The 13,340-nt window shown below is 41.1% G+C and overlaps 1 protein-coding gene across 2 annotated transcripts; it reads right to left on the reverse strand.

Moving 5' to 3' along the window:
* Positions 1-516: 516 nt before the first annotated feature.
* LOC135554417 (ER membrane protein complex subunit 10-like) lies at positions 517-11,566 on the reverse strand. Of its 2 annotated transcripts, XM_064986725.1 has the most exons (8): positions 11,437-11,566; positions 7,737-7,803; positions 7,505-7,617; positions 7,297-7,407; positions 7,009-7,193; positions 6,771-6,861; positions 1,462-1,562; positions 517-804 (listed from the first exon to the last, which is right to left on the reverse strand). In XM_064986725.1, exons 1-7 carry the CDS (start codon positions 11,530-11,532, stop codon positions 1,473-1,475), a joined length of 753 nt encoding a protein of 250 aa, XP_064842797.1. In that variant the 5' UTR covers positions 11,533-11,566; the 3' UTR covers positions 517-804; positions 1,462-1,472. The 2 variants fall into 2 exon arrangements, with proteins under 2 accessions (XP_064842797.1, XP_064842795.1); XM_064986723.1 differs by lacking the exon at positions 1,462-1,562.
* Positions 11,567-13,340: the final 1,774 nt, after the last annotated feature.

The raw sequence follows: 13,340 nt of genomic DNA on the forward strand, positions 1-13,340 counted from the left end.
AGTGACTCAATAGTGTCCTGGCAACACTGTATTATTGGACTGTGAAGCATGACTGCTTTGATGTGGTTTTATGTGCCCGCTTGAATATGCGTGCCAGTCAAGCCGTGCAATAAAATAGAGATTAATGGCAGGACAGGGTATGAGATCTGAATGACAGTTCTCTGACACTGCAATAGCTAAACACATAATAAATACACCTTATTACACTGTCTACAGCTATTACACAAAGTACTTTTAAGAATTACCACAAACAAAATGCTGCAAATATTGTCCATGGTGACATGTTCACGAAAGCGACAATTTCCCTTTGTCATCCTCCATTGAATTGCGTTAACGTTGAACGAATCTTCAAAAAGGCATCGTTCTGGATGGGCAGAGAAAGAGGACATCTAGTGGAGTAGAGAAGACTGAAATCAACTCCCATTTCCCTCTTTACTCAGTGTCCCCCACCCACCCCACTCTTGAATATGTATCCAGCGGTATCATACTGGCTATCAATACCATAGTCAGACACAGTTATCAGGTAGTAATAAATATTTTATTTTTCCCATCAGTTCAATATTAAAAATGAAGTTCATGACATACGTTCAAGGTTATCTCATCTGTCCATATTAGTTTATGTGTAACAGTGTGTTGAATGGTGTGCATTTCTCTACATAATTATCTACAAGTAGAAGAAACTGCTCCACATAAATCATGTTGGCATGGCGATCATCGGCCTCCTCCATTAGCTGCTCCACCCCCGGACTGATCCTGAGCTCCTGACATCATCAGGAAGAGAACGAGGGGAACAATGTACATCCACTGGAGAGAGGGAGGCAGAAGTTCATGTTACTATCAAATGATACAAGATGTTAATCTAACTCAGGGTAAGACTACAAGCTGTGATTAGTGATGCTTCTCCTGCACAACAGTCCCACAGTTTCATCCCGTTCAATGTCCACCTCACTCAGCAAACGAGAGAAAGAGTGGCTGAGAAGAGTGGCTGAGAGAGTGAGGTGAACAGTGAAGTGAGACAACTCAGGGTCAATGCCAATGTCAAGTGTGTAAAAGAAGGAGGCACAAAATGACTGTGGTGACTTTGGCTACTTAAACTGTGATAATCTAATCCACTTTAGCAACGAAGGTGTGTATGTTGTCCAATCCTATTTTACCAGAGTGCTTCAGCTTATTACTAATCAATGGGACACACCTGGATTAATTAAAGGTCTGCAGTGACAAAAAAAAAAAACAGATCATTAGCACTGGATCATTAGCATTGACCTTGAATGACAAGGACAGGAGGGGAGGGACAAAACAGGAAAAATGATTAGTGAAAAATGTTAGCGTTAATCAAATCAGTGAACAGTATAACACATATATACATAAGCTTGCAAGAAGCAGAAGAGACACGGAGCGCGGCACAGACATAGGCTGACAGCCCAGAGTGAGTTGCTGAATGAGCCAAAGTGAGAACAGTACTTGAGTGGGAATCAGCTCTGCTGCTCTTCGGCGCCCCCTGCTGAGGGTTGTGCCGAACTGCTGGCCATGAGGAAGATTGCACCTCCCAGAATCAAATACCACTGGAACACAGCACAGCATAGCACTAAGTCAACAAACGGCACAGCACTGAGTCAACAAATGACACAGTCACAATCAGCAACACAGACAACATCACTGATTAAATCAAACACAGCAATGGAAGCACAGCACATAAAACAGCACAGCACAGAGCCCTATATATATATATGAACGCGGTTTGAGCAGTTAGTGAGGTAAAGTTGGTCACCCGAGTTAAACTCGGTATAACTGATACCACGGAAGTGGCTCACCTTTTAGCCAGGTACATTTCTATGGCAACAAATTCTTCAGAACTACCCTGCTCTCATTCAAGGTTAACTCAGGGCTAACTCCATTTATCCTGAATGAAGTGTCTGAGCTGCGAGTCGAGGACCAACGCAATCAGATTCCCTCCCTCTTGCAAAGATTGCATCACCATTCCCTTCATTTGAGGAAGACGACTTTGTGTGTTAAAATATGTAGGCGGACAACCAATATCAACCGTTGTAGTACGGATAAAGCCTGAGCTGGAATGTGAAGCTAACTGAAGCTGGCTAGCTAGAAAACCCAGAGTAGCTTCAAATCGTAGCATACCCCTCAGGACAGGACATATCCGTATTGGCTAGGGTTAGACAAAACAAAGACACCTAACAACATGCAGATATACACTGAGTATACCAAACTTAAGAACACCTTCCTAATATTCAGTTGCACCCCCCTCTTTGCCCTCAAAAAGCCTCAATTCATTGGGACATGGACTCTACAAGTAGGGCTGTTACAGTGACCACATTACTGCCACACCGGCGATCACAAGTCATGATTTCAGTCAAATTCCATGTGACCGTTTAGTCACGGTAATTAGGCTTCTCCAAGCGCTGATGCTGCTGCTGATCATTAGTAGCCTACAAAACGTGCTAACTGCCTGGTACTCAGCTCTCTATTGTCCCTCTAATCACTTTGACATCAATGCAAATGTAATTGAAAATCAAAACACAAAATGAAAGCCCATGCGTGTGATGGCCTCTATTAAAAAGAGGAGGATCCCGTCAGCTTTCTATAGGCTAGGCCTACTATATTTATTTCTCAACTTTCATAATATTAAGCACATTGCTTTACAAAGGGAGTATAACCGACCTGGCTGGCAAGAAAATGAACCACGTGAAAGTCGTCCTCTATTCGCTATTTAAGTGCATAGATGACATGTATTTTCTCCCCCTGCCCGTTCCGACAGGTGAATGATAATGGTACATTCTAAATCAAATACTAAATAATATGTGTGAAATTTAGTTATGTAAAGACAAGAATAAATCAAGAATAGTCTGATGGGTGATACAGTGCCTTGCGAAAGTATTCGGCCCCCTTGAACTTTGCGACCTTTTGCCACATTTCAGGCTTCAAACATAAAGATATAAAATTGTATTTTTTTGTGAAGAATCAACAACAGGTGGGACACAATCATGAAGTGGAACGACATTTATTGGATATTTCAAACTTTTTTAACAAATCAAAAACTGAAAAATTGGGCGTGCAAAATTATTCATTGACTAATGATGACTAATGATGATAAATACAATCCACCTGTGTGTAATCAAGTCTCCGTGTAAATGCACCTGCACTGTGATAGTCTCAGAGGTCCGTTAAAAGCGCAGAGAGCATCATGAAGAACAAGAAACACACCAGGCAGGTGTGAGATACTGTTGTGAAGAAGTTTAAAGCCGGATTTGGATACAAAAAGATTTCCCAAGCTTTAAACATCCCAAGGAGCACTGTGCAAGCGATAATTTTGAAATGGAAGGAGTATCAGACCACTGCAAATCTACCAAGACCTGGCCGTCCCTCTAAACTTTCAGCTCATATAAGGAGAAGACTGATCAGAGATGCAGCCAAGAGGCCCACGATCACTCTGGATGAACTGCAGAGATCTACAGCTGAGGTGGGAGACTCTTTCCATAGGACAACAATCAGTCGTATATTGCACAAATCTGGCCTTTATGGAAGAGTGGCAAGAAGAAAGCCATTTCTTAAAGATATCCATAAAAAGTGTCGTTTAAAGTTTGCCACAAGCCACCTGGGAGACACACCAAACATGTGGAAGAAGGTGCTCTGGTCAGATGAAACCAAAATTGAACTTTTTGGCAACAATGCAAAACGTTATGTTTGGCATAAAAGCAACACAGCTCATCACCCTGACCACACCATCCCCACTGTCAAAAATGGTGGTGGCAGCATCATGGTTTGGGCCAGCTTTTCTTCAGCAGGGACAGGGAAGATGGTTAAAATTGAAGGGAAGATGGATGGAGCCAAATACAGGACCATTCTGGAAGAAAACCTGATGGAGTCTGCAAAAGACCTGAGACTGGGACGGAGATTTGTCTTCCAACAAGACAATGATCCAAAACATAAAGCAAAATCTACAATGGAATGGTTCAAAAATAAACATATCCAGGTGTTAGAATGGCCAAGTCAAAGTCCAGACCTGAATCCAATCGAGAATCTGTGGAAAGAACTGAAAACTGCTGTTCACAAATGTTCAAAACTGATAGAGACATACCCCAAGCGACTTACAGCTGTAATCGCAGCAAAAGGTGGCGCTACAAAGTATTAACTTAAGGGGGCTGAATAATTTTGCACGCCCAATTTTTCAGTTTTTGATTTGTTAAAAAAGTTTGAAATATCCAATAAATGTCGTTCCACTTCATGATTGTGTCCCACTTGTTGTTGATTCTTCACAAAAAAATACAGTTTTATATCTTTATGTTTGAAGCCTGAAATGTGGCAAAAGGTCACAAAGTTCAAGGGGGCCGAATACTTTCGCAAGGCACTCTAATATTAGTCTATCACTTGTGAATGATGTGTTATCACTTGTGAATGATGTGTTATCACTTGTGAATGATGTGTTATCACTTGTGAATGATGTGTTATCACTTGTGAATGATGCCCAGCTTGTGTGCAGTAAGGCAAGAAACAGCGCATGCCTTTTTTTTGGCGACTTTTTCAAATCTTAGTCGCACACGTCATGTAGCCTGGCATATACGTCTAGTTGTGATACAAACCATATCAAAAGTGGCCAAATAACTTCTTAAAATGAGGCATATTAAATCAGCTTTACAACGGGTTCAGAGCCTAACTGGCATACATACGCAGCATGTGAGTCAAGTTTGGGGGAAGACGATTTTCTCCATAAAAATACACCTTTATATATATTACATATATAAAAGCATTACATGCATAATTGCATTTGCATTTTCCCACTAATGGACATCCGCACTTTTAGCCTACTGCCAGGTGCGCATTTCTGCGCTTATAATGTGAAGAAATGCCTAATAGTTTAGCAACATTTTAAACTAAACATTCTGATCTGTTGTGTCAGCTTCATTGCTTAAAATATGTTTTTTGATGCTAGTGGTTGTATTCATTTGGGATCTATCCCATCCCACAACTGTCCCAGACTATTTTTGGAATATTTATTTTTCGTACAGAATAGGTACATTTTTGTACTATGGAGGATGGTAGATTGACATAGTCGAGTGCTTTTGCTATTTGTTAGGCCTTCTCATCTTGTTGGCTGACGAAAAGTAAATGTGGACAGTTCTTTCAATATCTTCAATATGCGCCTCGGAATTGAATAAGGACGCGCGCAGTGGCGTCCCCGAAGTGTCTGTCTTCACTTGTAGCCTGTGAGAAAGACATGTTCACGTGACGGAGAGCCATTTGAGCAGGAGGTGCTTTCTGGTCAGCCCAAGGGCATAATGGCCACTGGTGGCAATGGCATGGATTTTTTTTAGGAGCAATACGGCCACACAAAGGGGATACCGCCAGGAAATTCAAGGCATTATCAAGTGCTTGTCAAATTGTGAATGAGAGACTGATGTGTACAACCTGCAGAAAGCAGAGCTCATGCCTTTCATGCAACTTTTTTCAAATCATCATTACAGTCGCATCATGCAGCCATAGAATGTACTACAAAACATATAGCTCAACATTTGTATCACAACTAAAGTTACATACATCTCTAAATTAAGCATATAGGAGTACCTATTTCTTTGTTAATTGCTCAACACAGAATAGCCGCATGTGCGCCCTCCCTCAAATCAAAATATCCTTTCTATTTGATTCAACCATGTTCAATTCTATTCTTCATATTATAAAATAATATAAAATAATGCCACGGAATTCTAAGCAAATCTTGTCTGCTAAATGAACTAGTGCAGCCCACAGCCGTATGGCATAGCCAGATCAGGGTCGAACACTCAGAGTATGCTACCCTGTTCTGAAATAGACCACACTTTCTTCATATCATGTTTCTTTAGACCTGTCTAAAATAAATAATGGATTTATTGTGATGGTGTAGGCTATATTACATGGATTTATTAGACTTTTTAAAATGTAGATGTTCCAAAGATTTCCATCAGTGGAGTTTCGCAGTTTCACTGTACCGGCCGTGTGTACTTATACTTGCATGGCTTAATCTTTGAGACAAGCATATGCTACTGGCAGGATCAACCACATAGCCACTCACAACATAGAGGTTGCACCTAGGCACACTAAGCAAAGAACAACCAGGGACCGGTCCTATCTTGTAGGCTATGCGTGGAAGACAGGAGATGCTAAATGTGTTTATGTTAATTAACGGTAAATTACTGTGAGACCGGCAGTTATTTGCTTGACAATCACCAGCGTATGAAATGTCATTACCGCCACAGCCCTATCTACAAGGTGTGGAAAGCGTTGATGTCCTTTGGGTGGTGGACCATTCTTGATACACACGGGAAAGTGTTGAGCGGACAAATCCAGCAGCGTTGCATTTCTTGACACAAACCGGTGCGCCTGGCACCTACATACCCTGTTCAAAAGGCACTTAAATCTTTTATCTTGCCCATATACCCTCTGAACGGCACACATACACAATCCATGTCTCAATTGTCTCGAGGCTTAAAAATCCTTCTTTAACCTGACTCCTCCCCTTCATCTACACTGATTGAAGTGGATTTAACAAGTGACAATAAGGGATCAAAGCTTTCACCTGGATTTCGCCTGGTCAGTCTGTCATGGAAAGAGCAGGTGTTCCTAATGTTTCGTACACTCAGTGTATATATAATGGAACAGAGCAGCTCAAGACTGAACAGCAGAGCAGAGTTTAAAAGACTTGAAGAGCCCAGGAATATAGACCCAATAGACGGTCATAATGACACAGTGCAGGACACAAACCACAGATGTCTATGCACACTTACATATTTGGCAAAGAAGGATTTCTGCTCCTGTGGCTTGCCTCTCTTTTCATGTTCTATGTCCATGCGCTCAATAAACAGAGCCGTCTCCGGCCTGGGGGAGAGGATGATGAAGAATATTGTTAGACAGAGAAAGGTTGAAGTCGACCCAAAAGAGTTAGAAAATCAAATCAAATGAAGATTTGATAGAGCCAGAACCATATTTCTGTGACCAGAACATCAATAAGGACTGATGACTCACTGGGGTGCATTGGTAGGCGGTATGATGGTCAGCGTAGTATTAAAGGCCTCCAGATCAACTTCGTCCTCCACCTCTGTCCCCCGACACGCGCCTGGAATGGTCACTATGGAAACGCCGATGAGGTAGCCAGAGACATCAGTGTGGAGGGTGATGACATCGCTGAGGTGGGACTCAACTAAAGAGCACTGAAGGAGACAGAGAAGAAACAGATATGTTTACAAAAGAAAATGCCAATGAGGTGTGCTGTTTTTTTTATTTCAGCTTGCTATGAGGGTGAGACACACATACCGCTCTGACGAATGCCGTCAGGTAGCCATCCATCTGGCGCTCTGTCTGCCTGTCTGTCAAAGACACTCTGGGCACTCGGATTTTGTACAGACCATCCACAGCAGCCACTTCCTGTGTCAGAGGGACAGGAGGGATACAGATTCAGAACAAAATCCTGACTGCTGACAGTAAACTCCAAACCACATCTGCCTCTACCTTCCTCTCCCACCTTCAGAGTGTTCCTGTCCTCCTCTGATAGCTGGCTCTGGGAGAGGGACACACTGGTCTCCCTCCCACCCCTTAACTGCAGAGCTCCACGCATATGGAACCGAGACACATCATCTGAAAGAAAGAAATGGTATAACAACACATGATGAGCACCAAAATCGTGACCTCGATATCTCCTTCATTCGGTAAATGGAACCTTGAAGAATAACGTATCACAGTTAGACAATACATACCAACTTCAAAGGAATGCTCAAGAGGGACAGAGAATCCACTGAAGTCTGTGTCCAGCCCATCACCAGTCTGCAGAGAAGGAAATAGATGCAGTTTTACTAGAAAGAATAGATTCCGACTCTTGCTTACAGGTACACTGTGGTTGGACAAGCTTCCCGTTTAGATTAAGACACAGCGGAGCTGGAGCGAGATATGGCTTGGAAAACGTACCTCAATCCACAGAATTGTGTTGTACTACAAATTGTCCAATTATCCCAAATGTTAGACCGATAATTTATGTTTTAATGGCAGTGTCTGTCAGCCAATCATCTCCTTTGTTGTGTCCCCGACTAAAAACAATATTGGTCGACCAAAAGTTGTCTGTTCTTTCGACCAATCGATTGACATATCCTATGTGTTTCAACTATATGCACAGAGCCTGTCTGATGCTTTAAGTGAACTGTTTGATGAATTTGTTAAGACACAAATGACTAGAGGGAATCCGACCGCAATTGATTTGATTGTGCTGCCTGGCTCAGATTTGCTGCTCAGTGTTACAAAAAAAAAAAAAAAAAAAAAAAAAGAGACAGCAAATGACTGTGTGACAAGCACCCGTTGTCTCTCTCTCCTCCCTGCTGCAGAGACCACCACAGAACATCAGTGTGTATAGTGTTGTCTCTCTCTCCTCCCTGCTGCAGAGACCACCACAGAACATCAGTGTGTATAGTGTTGTCTCTCTCTCCTCCCTGCTGCAGAGACCACCACAGAACATCAGTGTGTATAGTGTTGTCTCTCTCTCCTCCCTGCTGCAGAGACCACCACAGAACATCAGTGTTGTCTCTCTCTCCTCCCTGCTGCAGAGACCACCACAGAACATCAGTGTGTATAGTGTTGTCTCTCTCCTCCCTGCTGCAGAGACCACCACAGAACATCAGTGTGTATACTGTTGTCTCTCTCTCCTCCCTGCTGCAGAGACCACCATAGAACATCAGTGTGTATAGTGTTGTCTCTCTCTCCTCCCTGCTGCAGAGACCACCACAGAACATCAGTGTGTATAGTGTTGTCTCTCTCTCCTCCCTGCTGCAGAGACCACCATAGAACATCAGTGTGTATAGTGTTGTCTCTCTCTCCTCCCTGCTGCAGAGACCACCACAGAACATCTGTGTGTATAGCACAGTCTGTTTTGTTGAAGCTGCAACATAATTAGCCATTTCTGACTGAAAAGTTCTGTTACCGAAATTCCTAATTTGTTTAGGAAAAACTATCCCTATTCCCTCAACCTGTGCTCTCTTTATGTGACACATGTATGCTTCACATGCATGTGACCAATAGGGCCTGACCTATAGCATATCATAATCACATCAATAAATTGATTAGAACAAACTCTGTACACCTTAACACGTGACAGCAAAATGAATGCAGAGGATGTGACAAATAAACTTGAAGCAGGGGAACGTTTACTGGTTGCGCAGGAGGTAAAGGGGAAGCCAGATGTGTGGAATAAATGTAGCTCGTTGTGGAAAATACTGGAGATCAAGAAAAATATGGTATGGAGCAAGCGCTGCGTGCATATTAGTCCTGTGTGTGCCAAACAGGTGCCATTAGACTACAATATATTTTTCCTGACCGTTTCGAACAATGTAAACACTAAATAAATTAGACTCTGTTGTAATGTTTTTTTTGTAAAGCCTTTATTACAGCAAAGACTAAAACCATTTGTGAATGCAATTTCGGAAATGAAACGGTTTAGGCCTATTTATTGTTTACGCTAATTATTAATTAAATCATTGCTTATTATTTTATTTTAAAACTAAAATGCTCGATTCCATTGCTGTGTGATGACATGAACGGATAAATGATTGAGTGATGCAGTAGCCTATATAAGTATTGAAATATAGGCCTAAGTAAGTTATGGTATTAAGACTAGACTTTGGCCTACAGCTTGATGGTGGTTATACAAGGCTGCTATACTATGCCTACTAATGACATTACTTATTATTATAAGGATGATCATAATAATAGTAATAATAACAATAAGAAGGAGATCAAGGAAAAAGGGTTATTATTATCATAAATATATTTTTTTCGGTCAATCTGGAACAGTGCAAACACTAAATAAATTATAAATAATACCAGAGAGGGATGGTCTAATTTTAAAAAAGTGTAAAGCCTTTATTACAGCAGAGCAAAGATTAAAAACAGCAGAATTTGTGAAATTGTTGGTGCTCACAGAATCAGTAGGCTGTCAACTAAAAACACTCAAATAGGCAACAGAAGCAGGATCTGTCTTACATTTAACAGTTAGGCTATTGATTATAGACCTAATTAATTTGGTGTTTAATCTCTCCTAATTTTTCTTAGACAATTAAGGCAAGGGCTGTTTTCTCCTCTCCTAACTCCGCTGCTGCCTCAGCCGCATTGTTCTCAACACCAATATGATGGTTTACTTTGCTATTATGCACATTGCAACATGGTCTAGGAAAAGACGCCAATTCAACAGGCACTGATGTGTTTCAGAACCGCAGACTGCGACCACTACCCAACGTGGGAGAAATCGCATTTGTTATAAAATAAGCATTATTTGTGTTGCACCATTGTTCTTACATAATATAACGTTACATTTTTAGTAGCACATGTCTTAGACTGATGAACTGTGCCATTTCAACGGCCTCCACAATGGATCAGTTCACTCAGACAGGTGTCTTGTACACCATGATTTTTTTTTTACTAAAGAAATCTGGCGACCAACAACCTATCAACCAAACAATCGACCAATTGACTAAATGGGGTCAGCCCTATATTCAACACGACCTGTCGTTCCATAATGGCTGCTGTGGCTACTGCTAGCTAGCATTAGGACTAAAAACGGCAGTTTTCCCCCAAAAAACTAGCAGTCCTTCATTCTTCTCGGTGTAACAGTTGGGATAATGGGATCTTTTTTAAGTGTAACGCATTTTCTCATCCCCGTGGTGTATTAATCTAAACAAGAATCGAAACTATCCGACCCCAACGCAGATGTAAACAAGCGTAGGATCGGAATCTATTCTGGTTAGCAGTTTTACTTACTGCATTGGCAGTTCCCAGGGCAGAACTAATTTGCTTGGCTTTTGAAAGTTGGGGTAGAACATTTTTCAACAGAAGTGCTGCAGCAAGAAGGACCCAAAAGTGCAGTTAGCTAGCTAGGGCCCCAATGGATGCTGTAATAGAGATACCTACCCTGGGAACACTTAACAATGAGCAGTTCAGAAGTAAGATGACATTTCCACAAATTGATCCTGCCATTCAAACATAGTGGTATTGATCCGAATTGTTCTTGGCTTGATTTACAGTGCGTATGTGTTGAACACATCCGTGCAATATTACAAATGACTACCATAGCGTGACAAATTGAGCACCACCACCAAGGCTGTCAAAGCCACCTACCTAGATAACGTTAGCTAGCTAAATAACTAACTACGGCTAGCTAAACAACATAATATCAATCTAGCTAGCGTTACTATAACGCTAATTTTGCTGCCAACGTTACGTGTTTGATACACGTTGGTGAAAACATTATCTGCACAGTAAGTAACGCTGTATTGCATTCATGCGTTGTCTTCATTAACCCATTTGGCTAGTTAGCTAAGGTCGGACGGTTAGCAAGAGCTAACAGCAAGTACCCTAGTTATCTAAGTTAATGGAATTAGATATTGGCAAATAAAATAAAAAGTGGTTTTGACATACCTTTCTGCCAGTGTTGCAACACGCAAAATCAGCACACAATATAAGTATTGTGGGAATAATTGACAGTAACAAACACAACTGTGGAACTGAAGCCATTTTGTCGGACCGTGCGTCAACGTAAACATGGAACTACAATGTTACGCGATGACGTAACACACCGGAGAACGAGCACCAACCTATAGTAAACTGCAGGTGGCGATAGAGTAGCGTTGATAGCAAACTTCATGCAGGACGGTTGAAATATCTAAAACAAGAGATTGAAAAACGATAGTTTGTGGAGTGGTGTGGAGGGGGGTTGGGCAGGTGGATGGAGCATTGGAAGTTAAGACCAGGTTTAGCCATTGTTCTCTCTGTTTTATAGATTGTCCTTCATTTATTTGGTGTGGGCTATGGACAAACAGTAGCCTGTGTGAAGTTAGGTTAATGAACCGTAAACTTGTAAACTCAAACCTCTGTCTGGACAATTGTTCTTCTATGATCGAGTCAGGTCATTAAAAAAAAACACTACAGTTCCTCAATGTAGGATGCAAGCATTTTTGTAAACGTGTGGTTAGCGTGTAATTGAATACATTTTCTATTAAAAAAAGTCGAATAAGATAGTACTTTATTAATCTCCCAAAGGGGACATTTTATAAAACAATAAAACACAACAAAGGACGCACAGACACCAAAAGCAGAACATCAAACGAATATAAAAACGAAGTGTTCGTGTGACTTATTGAAGAACACGTGATTAGTCTTGTTCAAAACACAATGTGTTGAGCTCCCGTTCTTTGCGTTTTAATTTCACTGTCTTAATATATTACCCTTCTTTTACTAAATAATGTATAGGCCTAGAGTTATCCGTGAGACTAATTATGTATATTATGGACTTCAAATATATTATTTGCTGTGACATAGAGAGTGAGGGCGAGCATAATTATAGTAAATGGGTTACACAGATGCACTCACATTGTCACACATTCAATACAAGCAAAAGGCCCAGGAGTGTAGTCATGTACCATCCTGTTTCACTTGAAACCTGTATATTTGACCTTCCTTCCCAGGATTCCTGTTTCTGTCTGAATGTGTGAGTGTTCCTTATGGGACATGGCAACTCCCCTGCAATGTGATTCTCTCAAATTCTTGCTTTGAATCCATTCCCTCTTGCTGGGGCTGCCCATCACTCTCTGTCACCACTCTCAGACAATGGTACTGCCTCCCTGTACACCCCTCCATACTATTCTTAGGACAATCAGCAACATGTACACAGTATGTCCCTTTATGTGAAACTGTAGAATGACCTTCAAAAACAATAATCTGGATGGATCACAAAACGAGAGCGAAATAAGATTTTCATGTAATTTAATCCACAAGAGTGTGGATTTTTTTTTATCTTAAAGCATAATTTAGTAATAATTAATTGAATATGGAACATTTTTGACATTTTGGCCTTACCCAGGCTTCCTTTAAGACTCCATAATGTTTCATCTGTAGCTGCTACAAAGCAACAATTGGTGTCAATAATCCTTCCAAACCCTTTGATGGATTACATTTTGTGGAAATCTCTGAAATCACCTTCTTTTGTTATAGTTTGTGAGGAATCACCCATTAATATCTTATGAGCCTCTACTGAGAAGTTAAGAACCTTGGAAGATCAGAGTGGGCGTACCAGTTGGTGTTCTTAACATGTATCTCAAATTAGAATTTTTGTGTTAAAAGAATCAAGTGTCAACCTCTACTATGGATCATTCAGTCCTCTCGGGACAGATCTATAGTAGCAGTTCAGGTCCATTACATAAAATCCAAATTGTTGTAATTTGTAATTCAACAAAATAGGAAAAATGCCAAGGGGGTGAATACTTTTGCAAGGCACTGTACGTTGTTATTCTGGCACCACCCGGCCAGGTCTCTGAACTCCTCCC

This window comes from Oncorhynchus masou, chromosome 14 (genome assembly GCF_036934945.1).
Source record: "Oncorhynchus masou masou isolate Uvic2021 chromosome 14, UVic_Omas_1.1, whole genome shotgun sequence".
NCBI lineage: Eukaryota > Metazoa > Chordata > Actinopteri > Salmoniformes > Salmonidae > Oncorhynchus > Oncorhynchus masou.

Bases quoted from the DNA above. Each gene is read 5' to 3' on its own strand.
- LOC135554417 (XM_064986723.1), bottom strand. From the start codon at position 11,532: ATGGCTTCAGTTCCACAGTTGTGTTTGTTACTGTCAATTATTCCCACA. The intron at 7,618-7,736 runs GTATGTATTGTC...TCTTTCTTTCAG, and splicing joins TGAGCATTCCTTTGAAGTTG to ATGATGTGTCTCGGTTCCAT. The intron at 805-6,770 runs GTAAGTGTGCAT...CCCTCTCTCCAG, and splicing joins AATCCTTCTTTGCCAAATAT to TGGATGTACATTGTTCCCCT.